This window comes from Solanum tuberosum, unplaced genomic scaffold (assembly GCF_000226075.1).
Source record: "Solanum tuberosum cultivar DM 1-3 516 R44 unplaced genomic scaffold, SolTub_3.0 scf00021, whole genome shotgun sequence".
NCBI lineage: Eukaryota > Viridiplantae > Streptophyta > Magnoliopsida > Solanales > Solanaceae > Solanum > Solanum tuberosum.
The window spans coordinates 1190846-1207459 of record NW_006238947.1 but is presented as its reverse complement, the minus strand read 5'-3'; the positions used below and the strand labels follow the sequence as shown (position 1 = coordinate 1207459).

General features: G+C 31.0%; 1 protein-coding gene across 1 annotated transcript; it reads left to right on the top strand.

The window, feature by feature from the left end:
* The first annotated feature begins 3711 nt into the window (after positions 1–3711).
* On the top strand, positions 3712–15251 carry LOC102586762 (lysosomal Pro-X carboxypeptidase-like). Its single transcript, XM_006341166.2, has 10 exons — positions 3712–4066; positions 4355–4544; positions 4767–4900; positions 11778–11890; positions 12249–12372; positions 13262–13417; positions 14017–14172; positions 14272–14351; positions 14636–14685; positions 14845–15251. The coding sequence occupies exons 1-10, from the start codon at positions 3716–3718 to the stop codon at positions 14976–14978; spliced, it is 1488 nt and encodes a 495-aa protein (XP_006341228.2). The 5' UTR covers positions 3712–3715; the 3' UTR covers positions 14979–15251.
* Positions 15252–16614: the final 1363 nt, after the last annotated feature.

The following is a 16614-nucleotide window of genomic DNA, read 5'->3' as shown; positions in this document are numbered from 1 at the left end:
ATCTATTGCTTGTTCTCGGCTCAATAACTTTTGTCAGCCAACAACTACTTGTGTGACCTTAGTAACCATATTGGGTTGAACTTGGTTCATAACAACACACTTTTACTCTTCTAATGGAGAATATATAAAAGAGAGAACTTAGAAAAACTATCATAGAAAAATTTCTGAAATTTCTACTTTTTTCATTTTAACCTTTGTGCAATAGTTTTCTTTAAGATGTTACTCAACTTCCTAGGTAACCTCCTTTGGTATTATCTCTCTTTCAAATAAATAAGATCAAGTCGATCAGTCCATATGAACGACCCCACGACCCAAATCAATATCCAAACAATTATTTTTTCTTGGGATTTCAGATCCTCTATGGACTGGCTGATAATTATAATATTCCTTGTTATTATTTTTTTCATTTAAACCTGATAATGTTGATGCAGAATTTCCTTAAATATTCACTTCTCTAGCCTTATTTTCAAAAAATTTACATATCTAGCGAGCTATTAAAACAAGAAGACTTGATTTTATATACTACCCATCCTCATATACAATAAATAATTACCCCTCGACCATGAAAACAAATTTAATTTTTTTTTTCTTTTTCACTTTTTCTTTTTTGCTTTTGTGCTCCCTCTATTCAACTTAATTATGAGACAAAATATTTCACTCAAATTCTTGACCATTTTAACTATAATCCACAAAGTTATAATACTTTCCAACAAAGGTATATTTTAAATGATGAACATTGGGGTGGTACCAAGAAAAATGCACCTATATTTGTATATATTGGAGGTGAAGCAAATATTGAATTTATTATTCAAAACATTGGTTTCATGTTTGATTTTGCACCCCATTTTAAGGCCCTCCTACTCTTCATTGAGGTATGTGTATATATATGAATAATTAATTCATCCTTCTAATATATATATATATATATTCTCAATGACGGAATCAAAATTTTCATTAAAGAGTGTCAAAAAATTATAATAATGTCACTAACTAAGATTGAATACATACACAACTTTATGATGCCTCTTCAACTTGTGTCAATAGAGGCGTCAACACTAATATATATACTTATAAAACTAAGGCTGTATAAGGGTGTATCTACCATTTTTAAGACCTTATGGCACTTTGATTACTAGTTATAAGGGTGTATCTACAATTTTTAAGACCATAAGGGGATAAGTAATCATTTCTTACAACCTCAAGGGTCTAAATGAAAATTAAGTTAAATCTTTATAAAATGCTAATTTTGGTACTTTCCTTAGTAAAATCTTTCACAAGTTGTGTTCAATTGTAATATATTTATCGAAAAATAATCATATTTGCCCTATATTAGTTATATTTCTCTATATTATATCTTTTTAACAAATATATCTTTATAGTTATACTTTTGAGTAATATTTATCCCTCGTTAGTTAACACTGACTTTATTTCTTGTGAGGGTGAAAAGGCAAAGACAAAAATCTTATACTCTCCGTTCATTTTTCCTTATATGATTTTTAATGAATTTTGCATATTTCTTTAAAAAAATTAGGAGCATATTTTTTATGATATTCATATTAATTCTTGTATCACTTTTAATGAACTTATGAAATGAGTAGTCAATGCTAACAGTAAAATAAAATAAAAGAAAGAAATTATTTTTTATATGCTAAAATGTATAAGTAAAAGTAAACGGAGATATCCCAGTACGATTTTGGAAAATTGGGTAGCTATATTTAATAGAGCAACTTTCACATATAGCAAACAAAAAAATCATATTTGTATGCTATAGCAAAGTTTGCATAATTGCGCTCTATAGCAAACATATATATGTATAATTCGCTATACATATACAATTGAAAGCAGTTGTATAATCTGCTTTGGTATACATATACAAAGATCAATTGTATAAAGTGAGTGAGGCGAGTGAGCGAGCGAGATCTGGGAGAGTGGCGAGCGAGATCTGGGAGAGGGGGTAGAGAGGGGGAACGAAAAATATATGTATATATACAATTCTCTCGCTTTATACAAACACAAATGCACTTTATACACTTGCGTTTGTATAAAAAATGAGAGAGGTGAGGGAGAGAATGAGAGTGGCGAGCGAGATTCACCAGGAGAGAGGTGAAATAGCAACAGTTTGCTATGGAGTACAATTAAATCAAACTATATTTATAGCATTTAATTTGAATTAATAGTTTGCTATTATATACAATTTTCCCTATTTAATACTCCATCTGTCCACTTTTAATTGTTATGTTGCGCTTTTTGAAAGTCAATTTGATTAATTTTTAAAGTTAAATTAGATTACGTCATTAATTCAATATTTTAAACAAAAAATTTAGATATTAAAAAATTATACGAAAAGTACTATAAATTCCAATTTTTTACATATCAATATGATGAAAATATACATCGTAAAATGTTAGTCAAAATTATTATTATTTGACTCTAAAAAAGAAAATTACAATAATTAAAAGTGAACGAAGGTAGTATTTGAACTATAACTAAAATTAGAAACCATAGAAATCAAAGTTTTACATTATAATAAGACGATGATTTTGATGTGAACTTTCTCGATAATAACGACATTTAACTTCTAAGTTTATATTTGGAGTCCACCACAATTCAACCCCAACTTTTTTTATTATGAGGAAATTTATTATTTTAAGTAAGTTTTGTATAAATAATAACTTATCTTCTAATTAGCTATCAAACTTGTAGTCTGTAGATATTATTTATGCAAAATTTAATATTTATATTAACTCACTTTCAAATCAGCTATAAACAATCCCTACTGAGTTAAACTTCTTTATATATTGATTGCGTAAAATCATTTAATGAAATTACTTATAACATATGAAATTTGTAATATGAAAAATAACATGTTACACTAATAACTATGTTAAATATCATCATAATATTATATTTTTGCTACAATCGATGGATATAAATTAAATCCAAATTAAAACTATATACTACTATTGATAGATTCATTTTTCCTCTATGGACACTATATATAATACTTTTTTCTTTCTTTTTAATTTATGTGATATTATTTGACTGAACATAAAGTTTAAGACATATAAAGATATTTTGTTATGTTTCGAAGCTACCCTTAAAAAGACTTAAAGAATACACCTTTATGGATATTGCCAAATATGTGGGACCTAACACATGTAAAATAATGATGGTATGATTGAATATTTATCGAATAAAGAAATGTGTCATTTTTTTTGGTTGACTGACTAGAAACCGTGTCGTATAAATTGAGATAAATATTGGGTTTGAAAGTGATTAGGACATCATGCGGAAGCTTACAATTGCAAATCATTATATCAATAAATCAGATGACAAAAACTTATACTAAAAACATAATATTATTATATGGTTTATGAAAAACTAATAAAAAAGTAAATATTAAAACTGTTGAGAGAAAAATCTCCCACAAACAAAACTCATTATGACTACATTGTGGATACTATTGTGTTCTTGATATGAATAAAGAGGTCTTCAATTTATATAGTTCCAAATTTTTCCTCAAGGGAAGAATAACTCAAATATGAAAGAAAATTATATTTTCCTTTCAGGAATACTCAAATTATTTATGTTAATACGTTGATTTTCCTTCAGAGAAAAATTAACTTCAAATAAGAAAATCAGGACAATCCCTAACAATCAGAGGAGTATATATATATATACCCTCAGTGTGTTTGTTTGTTGGTTGTAGAAACAAATGAAAATGAGATTAATTCTTCTCTTTCTTGTGTGTTTTTCTCCAATCTCCTTTGCCAAAATTCCACCAAGATTATTCCCTTCTTCTTTAGATGATCAACTGTCATCTAAAGGGAAGCTTAGTTATGAGACAAATTACTTCACACAAATTCTTGACCACTTCAATTATAATAATCCACAAACTTTTCAACAAAGATATTTGTTGAATGACAAATATTGGGGTGGTTCTAAGAATAATGCTCCTATCTTTGTTTACACTGGCAATGAAGGTAACATTGAATGGTTCACTCAAAATACTGGATTCATGTTTGAAATTGCTCCTCATTTTAATGCCCTCCTAGTCTTCATTGAGGTACTCATCAAGCTATTTTGTTAGAACAATTCACACTATAGTTTTGTAACTTTCATCAATTTAATCTACATATATAAGAAACACAGTAACCTGTGATACTCTTTTTGAACGCTACAATTTTGGAGTGTGGTCTTTATTTTTGAGTTCTAACTAATACTCTCTCTTTACTTTAAAAAGCTGAAAAGGGCTATTTTGTGCGTAATTTCTTGTAAACTTGTTATAAAAGGCACTACAGCTTCTAATAACTCGTTGATTTTTGTGTTTTTTATATATATGTTTACATTGTAGCATAGGTTTTATGGGAAGTCAATACCATATGGAGGAGACAAGACAATAGCATATTCAAATAAGACTACATTGGGTTATTTGAGTTCAACACAAGCATTAGCAGATTATGCAACTCTTATTATTGATCTCAAGAACAACTTGACTGCCATTGACTCACCTGTTGTTGTTTTTGGGGGTTCTTATGGTGGAAGTATGTATATATGTTTTCGAGGATTGATTCTCAGATGATTGCTCGACAAACAGTTATATTTCAGAAAGTCACTTTTCTTTTTAATTCTAATAATTTTAGACAAAGAAAGTGACTTTATGATATAATATATTTTTTTTGAGTGATCATCTGAAAAAATCAACTCTTATGATATTTCGAGGTTTTAAGATTTATATTTAATATTATATTCTTGTGACAATGCAGTGTTGGCAGCATGGTTTAGGTTAAAATACCCACATGTGACCATTGGGGCCTTGGCATCTTCTGCACCAATTCTCAACTTTGGCAATATCACTTCTCCATATTCCTTTAATAATATCATTACACAAGACTTTAAGGTAAAAGACAAATCTTTTTCTTTTCGATTTGTTCGAGTTTTGATGAATAAAATTAATTGTTTAATATTTATGATGGTAAGAGATAATATATATTCGATTAAATAATCTTTCCTTTCCTTTCTTGTTTGTATTTTTCAAGTGTTACGTTTCCTAACCAAGGAAAAATGTATTACCAGTTGTGCTTTGCATCAATATAATTAAAATATGTATTTTTAAATAAGTTGTTGAATAACAAAGGACAATAATGAAGATAAGGTTTACGATAAGCAAACATGGAAAAATTTTATGTAGTTGAGGAATAAGTATGAGGTGGCATACAAGAATTGTGTGAGGCTCCTTTTATAATTTGACAAATGGATTCTTGGTCCCATTTTCAGAAAAAATGGGCCAAAGTTCTTTCTCTCTCTTACTTTTTAATTGTTTCCTATTATTCAACTTTTTGACTTCTTGTTTTTTTACCATTATTTCAATTTTTGCTATTTTTCTTATCTTCAAATAATTTGAAAGTATGAAATTTAGCCAAACTCATCAAACGCCTAACATTTAGTATTATTTTCCTATACTATATTAATTATCTAAATTACTAAAAATAATTATTTATCAATTAACAAAAAGTAAACTATAATTTTTTATTTTTTTTTGGTAACTGTAAGCTTTATTACCAGATATGTCAATATGTACAGAGAGTTTTGAAGTTCTGGATATGGACATAGTCCCAATCTCAGAGTTCGTTCTACTACCCTTAGCACTACTCTACTATTCTATGGATAATAATTGAAAATACGAATAAATTCAGCCAACTTCGGTTGCATACTGCTTCTACAATGGATTTCTTGAATAATGCTCCTGATAATCACCTCTGTTGTTCTTTCTTTCTTTTGGAAAATTCTGGAATTCCTCTCTTGCCAGACATAGTAAACGGCTGCTGCGAGAGTCATTCTGTAAACTTCATTTTGCATTGTTTTTCCTGAGGCATGTGATATAGCCCACTTCACTTCTTCAGTCCACCCTGCAGTATTCCTGGTAATGCGCAGCCACTGTAGTAATTTACTCCATATCCTAGCAGCCATACTGCATGAGAAAAAGAGGTGTTGATGTGTCTCTATCTCCTTCTTACACAAAGCACATATTTGGTCCGTGCGTATCCCCCATTTGTCCAGCCTATCCATGGTATATAACCTCCTATGTATGGTCAAGTAAAGAATGAAAATCCATTTTGGATTCCCTTTATTATTGCAAATCAATCTTCTCCACGGCACTTTGATGAAATCCCCCCTAAGCTTCTTATACATGCCTTTTATGGTGAAGTCGGTTGCCTCCATAATTTCTGTCATTGGTATTCCAGCCTCAGAAATCCAATGCCCTGCTTGCATGATCTTCCTCACCATCCAAGAAGCTTGTTTCCCCGTTACTTCCCATGGTCTCCTGCCTTTAATATAGTAAGAATGAACCCAAACAATCCATAATTTGTCCTTTTTTTGTGCCAGATTCCATAAGTGTTTAAGTATAGCTGCTTTGTTCCATATGTATATATCAGTAACATTTAAACCACCAGCAACCTTGGGCCAGCATAGTGTATCCCATGCAATGAGTGCTTTGCCTTTGCTTTGCACATCTCCTTTCCATAAAAATCTCTTACACATTGTTTCTACTGTTTGTAAGATTTTTTTAGGAATGAGAAAGATCTGTGACCAAAAAGCTTGGATTGCTGTTAAAACACATTGTACCAACTGAAGCCTTCCTGCATATGAAAGGAACTTTACTGTCCATGTGTTGATCCTCCCCACCATCTTATCTATTAAAGGTTGGCATTGACTAATAGATAGCTTCTTTGAACTGAGTGGCACCCCCAGATACTTGAAAGGAAGAGTTCCTTTGGTGAAACCTGTGTATTGCAGTATCCTTTGTTGAATTGGCTCTGGGACTCCACCAAAGTACACACAGTTTTTCGATTGGTTAGCTATGAGTCCTGATGTTTTGGAGAATTGTTGGAAGCATTCAAACAGGATTGTAGTTGATGGTATGTCTCCTCTGCTAAATAATAGAAGGTCATCTGCAAAGCTCAGCTGAAATATTTGTTGCTTTTGACATCTCGGATGAAACTTAAAAGCAGACCTATTCCTCAATGATCTCAATAATCTTGTAAAGTAGTCCATAGCCAAAACAAATAGGTAAGGGGATAGAGAGTCCCCTTGTCTCACCCCTCTCTTTGCCTGAAAAGGAACACTTGGGCAACCATTAATCATAATTGAATAAGAGACTGTCCTGACACACTGCATAATCCAGGTAATAAATAGTGTAGGCATCTGCATACCAACCAGTACTTCCTCAAGAAAATGCCATTCTAAAGAGTCATAGGCCTTTTGCATATCAATTTTGAACATGCACCTAGGTGAGATTCCTTTCCTCCCATACCCCTTAATCAACTCATGACTTAAAATAACATTGTCTGTTAACATTCTACCAGGGACAAAAGCGGCCTGACTTGGATCCACTAGAAAGTCCATTACTCCTTGGAGTCTGTGTGTGAGCATTTTGGCTATGATTTTATACAGTGTTGTACAACACGAAATAGGTCTATATTCTTTAATGGAACTCGGGTGTTGCACTTTAGGTATGAGAGTAACTGAACCTGTTTACAGGAGCATACATCTGTTTTGTGCTAAAGAACTGAAGAACAACATTAGTTACCTCCTCACCTATAATAAGCCAAGCTTGCTTGAAAAAGTAAGAGTTGAAACCATCTCCACCTGGTGCTTTAGTATTCTCAATACTTTTAAGTGCCATCAGAACATCCTCTTTTGTAAAAGGTTTGATTAAATCCAGTTGTTGAGTTCTTGATAAAACAGGCCCATCCCTTAATATTGCTGGCTGGGTGGCTGGCATGTGAGGGTTAGTTTGTCCTAACAGGTTTTGGTAAAACCCCACTGCTTCTCTAGTGATATCGTCTGGATCCCTGATGATTGTACCATCCTCTTTAGTAAGCATTTTTATTTGATTCTGGGCCCTCCTGCACTTCATACTAGCATAAAAATATGCTGTGTTGGAATCCCCCAGCTTGAGCCATTGCACTCTGGATTTCTGTTTGTAGATTGTCTCTTCAACCATGCTCCATTTATTCAATTGTGCCCTAAGCTCCTTTTCTTCATCAATCATGTATTGAGGTATAGGCATATCTCTCATGTGACTTTGCTTATCCATCAGCTCATTCCTGAGTTTGTGAACCCTTTCTGATACCCCCATGTATTCTCTTTGATTTAGTTGCTTTATTTCCCTTCTCACCTTTATTAGATTCTGCCAGACCCCTTGCATACCTCTCCCTTTAAACTGCCAGCTTGCATTGATCTTTGCCTTGAACTCTGGATGTTGGGCTAAGCAGTTGAAAAATTTAAAGGGTCTTTTCTTTGCTTCTCTGTGTTCCTCCACATTTATACTCAAAGGAGAATGATTTGAAAATAATGGATCCATAACCAACACTTTTACTATTGGCATATGCATTACCCACTCAGCACTAACCAGTGCTCTATCAATTCTACTAAACACATGTCCATTTGTCCATATGAATTTCCTTCCAACCGTGGCCAGCTCAGTTAAATTGCAATCAGTGATGCATTCTTTAAAATCCCTGGTTTCTGCATTTTGTACTTGACTCCCAAAAGACCTGTCCTCTGCTGTCAAAATGGCATTAAAATCTCCCATGATCAGCCATGGTTCAATGATTTGTGTACTCAATTGTTGTATTTCTGTCCAGAGAGGGATCCTGGCAGCAATTGAATGCAAACCATACACTGCTGTAAATTGAAACTTCATTTTGCTCCCTTGCATCTCAACCTGCCCATGAATGTGTTGTGCTGAACTTCCTACTTTGTTGAACTTAATTTTACCTGGATTCCAAACCACCCAAATGCTTCCTCTCACATTATTAGCAGAATTTGTACACCACTCCCAGCTTGGCATTATTTTAGTAATAATACTACTAACTCTATCATCTCTTACTCTATGTTCACTAATTGCTATCATACTAACCTTATTCCTCATCAGAAACAACTTCATCTCCTTATGCTTCACCTCCTGATTAAAACCTCTTACATTCCAGGTGACTAACATATTTGATTAGGGGGTTCAGGTTCAATACTACCTTTCTGTCTTACTTCACTACGCTGTCCAGTTTCAAACATACGGACCTCTCCCTGTTCAGTAGTATCATTCCATGTAGATTGCAGTGCCATTTTTTTGCTAGTCGATCTGTATCTCACAATTTGCCAGTTATCCTGCTCCTGTGTATCTGCATTTTCTTTTTGTGCTCCCACTTCATGACTAGGTTCTGGTTGTTGTTCTGTTTGCGTCTCTTGTTTTTTATCTCCCATTGTTGGCCTCCATTCTTTTCTTTGTCCCTGTCCTTGTCCTTTCGTTGGTGGGATTACTTTTGGCTTGTCTACACATGAATGACCCACTTGTAAACATTTTTGACAAAATATCGGCTTCCACTCGTACCAAATATGTTGCTCCAGCATTTTCCCCTTAGGATCACGAAGCTTAATCATCTTAGGAAGGGGTCTAGTCACATCCATTTCGATGAGAATTCTCGCAAATGATATTCGACTTGCTTGCGTTGTACACTCATCAGCATAGAGTGGTTTTCCCAAACTACTACCTATTTTGCTTAGTACCACTACATTCCAGCAGTTTAGGGGAAGATTATGGAGTTTTAACCATAGCGGAATAGTGGTTAGGATTTCCTCTTTGAAATTAAATTCTGGGAGCCAAGGCTTCATTATAACAGGCCTTTTGAGCAAATAATGAGGACCTGCACACAACACCTTATCCCTTTCCTCTTCATTTGCAAATCTGACTACAAAATACCCATCAGAGTGGTATAATACCACTGGTTTAGTAGAGAAAGACCCCTGAGCTAGAATAAACCTATCCATAGCTCCAATAGATAGTGTTACTCCAACAACGTATACAACCACCGAGGGTGCCCATTTCATATCGTCCTCAGCTACATCTTCCGGCAGAATTTCAACTATCTTCTCCCCCTCAACAATTATTGGAGCTATATAGTTTAGATTCATACCTTTCGCAGCCAATCGATTTGAGGAGAACAGGTTCGCCCAAGGCTTCTCAGGTGCTGCCTCTGGAAGATTTAACTTTCTTTGTGTATTACCCCCACTTCTCCCCCAATTTACTGTTTCATTGACTTCAATTGGGGTTTGTTGTATATCCCTACTAGAACCTCGTTGATGCGTTAATTCTGGCCATTCTTCTTCCCTCCCTTGTTTTCCTTTGTCCGAATATGAAGCCACCATTACCATTCCCTCTGGTGTGCTCAGTTGTATCTCATCTGTGGTAGCTTGTTTTGATTTCCCTCCATTAATTCTTTTTGAAAGTATAAATAAAATTTGTAAAATTGCAAAAATAAAATAAATATAAAGGTAAATTAATAAATTATCATTTTTATTAATAATTTCTTAAAGAATGTATTAAAAAGTAAAATAACTAATACGAAAAATAAAAGGAGTATAAAATTATTGTTTTTTCTTCTCAATAATTTCATATTTTTTTAATTTCGTAAACATTAAATGTATCAAATATTCTCTAACAAGAAAATATAACATAAAGACCATTAGTAATCTTGATGAATACTTACATAAGTTTTGTTACTATTTTCATGTAACCCAAAATCGAAAATCATCCATAAACTCCTACATACATACATACTCCTCAATTATATGATAATATATTTATTCTTGAAATTCAAGCTATGTGAAATTTAATTATTTTTAAAATTATTATTTTATTATTATTTTAACATGATAAGAATTGCAATTTATAGTGTTTGTTCAAAAATATAACCTTCTCACTATGTTGCAATTCAACCAAAAAAATATTATTAGTTGCAATTCCTATCATGTTAATATAATAAAGAAATATTTTATAGTTTGAATTTCAAGAGCAAAAAATAATAAATTAATAGAGAGAGTAAAATAAAAAAAAATCAATTAATTATATTTTGATTTTGTTGATTTACAAATAATTTTAAATAACTATTTATTTTTGTCCTTGAAATAATACAATTGATTTTGTATGACATTAAGAGCACAAATCTTAATTTAGCTTTTTAAAAATACGTAATTATTTGACTTTAAATCTACATTAATATTAATATATTTATTTATATTTGATTTTTAACAAATGAATATTATGAATTATCAAAATAATAAAAAAATGAATTACTAATTTTAGGACATTACAATTGTTTATTGAAGAATTGGAGAAATAATGCGAAAAAGAGATAATGAAATATTAATTTTAGGATATTATTATTTTTATTGTCTAATGAAATATATTTAAATTTTAAAAAAATTACAAAGTACTCCGTACTCTACTTGGAGGGGTAAATAAAAGGTGGAGTGGAGGAGTGGGAAGAGAAATGAAAAAAAAAAAGTTATAGAGAAATGGGATTCATAAATTTTTATCTATTAAAATAATCCCTCATACAACTATTACATGGTGTGCCTCAATCACCATAAATTTTTTTGCTAACATGCATTATTAGAAACACAGATTTTTTTCCCGCCGTAAATCTGTGAAAATTTGTGTTATAGATCATGATTTCTCATCGAACCAACTCACTAAAAAAATGCATGGTAAGACGTAGATTTTTGCTGAAATAGTGAGAAACTTTTAAATTTTCCTTATGAAAATAAGGAAAACATTACTATTTTTTTTATTTTTCCATCAATTCAATCAAAATATCTATGAGAAAAACAACTGAATATATTGCAGTGTAATAATAATAATTTTTTAGTAGTGTCACTTTTTTTTGTCACATACTTTTTTTCTTGACTTATATATATCTAGAAAAAAAAAACAGGGTGAAAGTGAGAATTGTTACAAGGTGATTAAAGGATCATGGAAACAAATTGAAGATATGGCTAAAACAAAAGGTGGATTGGAGAAACTCAGAAAGTCATTCAGAATATGCAAGTAAGAATTAATACTATCTCTGTTCACTTTTACTTGTCATATTTCATTTTTCAAAAGTCAAATTTCATGAACTTTGATCAATATTTTAAGATGTATATATAATTTCATTGATCGTATCAATATGAGAAGTATTACAACATATAATATTTTCCGTATAATTTTTGAACAACTGAATTTAGAATTTATAAATTGAATTACTCTAATTCAATTAAGCTTCAAAAATTAGTCAAATTAATTTTCGTGAAGCAAAACGTGAACGAGTAAAAGTGAAATAAGGTGAATATTTTGATTAGCATTCATGAATATGGGAAATAATAATAATTAATTTGTAATAATATTGTTTTTAAATTATTTATAGGAATTATATTAGTCAAGGTGCTCTTGAAAATTGGCTCTATACAGCCTTTGTGTACACAGCCATGACTGATTATCCAACTCCTTCTAATTTCCTTAATCCATTGCCAGCCTATCCAGTCAAACAGGTACACTTTTTTTTTTTAATTCATTAATATTATAAACTTGTTTAAATTAATGCATGCTTTATTTATGTCATGGTAGTAATTAATATCACTTAAAGGAAAATTAATTAATGCTTTATTAAAAGATATAGTTGTGCTTTTCAACTTTTCTCTTTCATATTAATTTAATCCTTATGCCAACCAATGTTAGAGTTAATTTGAAAAAGCAATCTTCCATCCTCACATTTGAAGGTATTTACTAACTCTAGCTACTTTAGCGGTAATTGGTTAATGGTAGTTTGATTATTATTAAATATATATTTTTAGTAGCAATTTATACTTTTTGTAAATGTTTTTAAGTTTTATAGCGATATTAAATCTAATGACAATTAAATAATGCTGGTAAAAACTTTAGTACTCTTTATTAATGTATATATTTATTGGCGCTAAAAACTGTTTTTAGTGTAGTAATAGTGTGTCTCTTTCAACAATTTGATTGGTATATATCTTCTTGTGAACTCCTAGAAAAGATGCTCAAAAATTTTACAAAAATAAAATGCGATAATATTTATATAGTATTCGAGCAATATATATATATATATATATAGATTTTAAGTAAATATATTATAATCATATAAGTAAAATATATTTTTCTCAAAGTTTTGCGTTGAGTTGATTTAATTGATATAAATGCCTAAATTGTGTGATTTTCTTAATATAAAACAAAGTTCAATAACTTTGTTACATAAATTCTCAAAGTTCAATAGTTTTTGGATATGTTAACTCAAAGTTCAATATATGTATAGTAGATGTTGAACTACTTTGATTAGTTCGTGTGTCTATTTCTTCAGATTTTAAACACCTTAATGAAATTTTTTTGACTCCGCCACTGATAATGATAATAATAATGTAGATGTGCAAGGCAATTGATGATCCAAAGAGTGGAAAGGACACATTTGAGAAAATTTATGGTGCTGCCAACATATATTACAACTACACTGGAAATGCCACTTGTTTCAATCTCAACGATCATTCTGATCCTCACGGTCTTGCTGGATGGACTTGGCAGGTATTATGATATCGGTTAAATTAATTACGAAAAATAACATACAATTGTACATTTGGACTTAAGTTGTATGTATAAAGTAGTTGCATTATGACTGAAGTTTGAATGTACCATAATTAGGTAAGTTAGCTAGGACTACTTTTTTAAATCTTGAACAACTTTTATTTTTTATTCTTAAAAAAATATTAGTACTAATTAATATTCAAAATTTAGTAGCACAATAATTCAATTTCATGCCAAGTTGATTACCTAAGGGGATGGATACTAAAAAAAAGTTGTTTATTTCAAAATGTTCAATTCAAGACCTTCGATTAAAGGAAAAGGAATCTCAATTAGTCAATCAGTCTATTGTTCTGGTTCTATATAGTCTAACCCTGAAAAGAGAAAACTCATTGTTTTTAGCGTGGTCCAGGTGTGGGAGATCTTTACCATATAGTATAGTATCCCTGCCCTTCCGACAAGAACAATTACGCATTTTCCTAAAGCCCTTACCAAACCACTTTGATATAACCTGGACTTAGTCTAAGTCGTTTCGTAGGATATATATACGAAATAGCGTTGAATATGATATATTAGTAATGCTGACATTAGTAATACTGCAGGCATGCACGGAGATGGTTATGCCGACCGACGGGAACAACAAGGAGAGCATATTTCCACCCTCCAAGTGGGATTACAATGAAAGGGCCCAATTTTGCAAATCAAATTTTGGTGTTGAGCCCAGACCAAATTGGGTCACTACAGAATTTGGTGGATATGTAAGTGGATCTTTATAGCCCGGCCCAAAATAACAACTTTTCAACCCAGGCCCAAACCACCTTATAACATTTTTTTTTATTTTTTTTTATTTTTTTCAGAATATTGAAAGGGTATTAAAGAGGTTTGGAAGCAACATTATCTTCTTTAATGGGCTAAGAGATCCATGGAGTGGTGCAGGGTTGGTCACATCTCTCTTTATGCTACTAGAAACAAAAGTTTTTCTCACCATGAATCAGTAAAAAAAAAATTGCTTTAAAACATGATTTTTTCACCCATTTTCCACGGAATTAGCTTACTAAAAAAATGCAGGATTGGAAATATATTCTTACTGAAATAGGGGGAAAATTCTTAATTTTTTCGTATAAAAATATTTTTCAGTGGAAAAATAGTGATTTTTAGTAGCGTTATGTAGCATTCACAAGTTTTTTTTGTAAATTATTTTTGTATTATATTTTTTGACAGAGTGCTTAAGGACATATCTAAGAGCATAGTTGCTATCGTCGCGAAAGAAGGTTAGTAAGATCCACTAATGTAACGTACGTCTTAATATTAATGTGTTTCAAAAGTGAGTCACAAATATATATATGTTTATATAATTTATCTGATTTTTTAAATTTATTTTTTATATTTGTGTGGTTGCTTCTTTTAAATTTCCTTTACATGACTTGTAGGTGCACATCATGTGGATCTTAGATGGTCAAGCAAAGAAGATCCAAAGTGGCTTAAACAAGTTAGAGAAAGAGAGGTCAATATCATATCCAATTGGCTCTCTCAATACTATCAATCTTTAAATGAAATTTACTAATGAAGTGATTCTACTTATAATATAATTCTCAAATGTTCAATAAAAAAAAATATGCATCCAATTAATTTGTATTCCTTGAATAATATCTTTAGAATTTCAAAGAAAGGAAAAATATGTATGCATTGATAAAGTGATGTTCATTCAACTTCTTGCTAAAAAATGTATATATAATGTATATAGTAGAAAGAACAAATTGTAACCAATATGGGCCGGTATTACCAAATTGGGCCTTATCACTTTGGGTGATGTCACTGAATTTTCATGTTTGGGACAAATCGAATATGGCCCAATATCAATTTCACTAAATTTTGATAGAATAATAAGGACTAGTTTTTTCACGAAAAGCAGACATGAGATAAGAAATTCAGTGTTCTGCTAAGATTTCAAATAGGACTTATCTCTTATAATTGTATTTTTGGGCAACGACACATTTTGAAATCGTCTATATTAGCCCTATATAGCTTGTTTAAATTAAATTATTGTCCTTCTTAGTTAGGATTGCACACTTTCAGTGATTCTCGCACTAAGTTTAAGTTAGCTCCTTAAAATTATTGTACCAGTTAATACTAGAACGATTATTGACTAAACTTAAATTAACTTCTTTAATTCGTGTCTCTCCCCGAGATTCACTCATTTTATGAGTTCACCCCCCTCCCAAATCAATCACAAAGGCACCAAAGTGGATCAACAAGAAAATGGAATAGAATGGTCATTAAGTCAAAAACATAAACTTTTGATATGTGACTAGATTGTCAAATTCCTTGATATTACATATACTCAATCGAAATTTTAATCCCCAATATAGGCTCTACAGTGCGTGATTTGGATTTAGTTGGTGCTCCAACATGAACATCGGGTGAAAAATTGAAAAAAAATCGAGATTCTTAAAGACAAAATTATAATTAAGCATTACATTTTAATAAATTGATGAAAACTATTACTACTTTTTAATGAGAAATAACGACCTTATTATTAACTTATTATCTATAAAAACTCTTGGTCTTATCCATATTTATTTGATGATATTTTTATTGATTGCTAATTGACTAATTAAGTGAAAGTCAGATCTAGATCCTTAATTATTCCAAGAGAGGATAAGTTAAATATAAAAGCTTAACTAAGATGAATATATATGTTTTATACCAAAGTAGAAATTCAATGAAATTGACAATCAGTCTCATATTTCCTATTCAAAGTTGGGCATAAAAAGAATGTGACAGGTTGTTTTAATACCTCATGATTATCTAATTTCAATTATTATTATTTTCCAATTTGGTCGGTGACTAAATTTCTGCCAATTGTTTGACCTATATATATATGAAAAAAAACAGAAGTCCAAAATTAGAGACGTATTAATTTGACATCATGAAGACCCTTTTACACTTTTAGATAGACATTATACTTTACACTTTATATTATATTGTATTGTATTGTTTTAATCAATATAATTTTTGAATAGATTGTATCGTTCTTCGTTTTTATATACAGAGACAAACCCACATGTGTATGTGAGGGTGTATGTGCACCCGTTAACTTTAGAAAAAATCATGTATATATATGTATATCTATTTTGAGAAACTGATAGAAACGAAATATTAATTAACAATGCCCATGAAATGAATAAAAGGATGCTTAG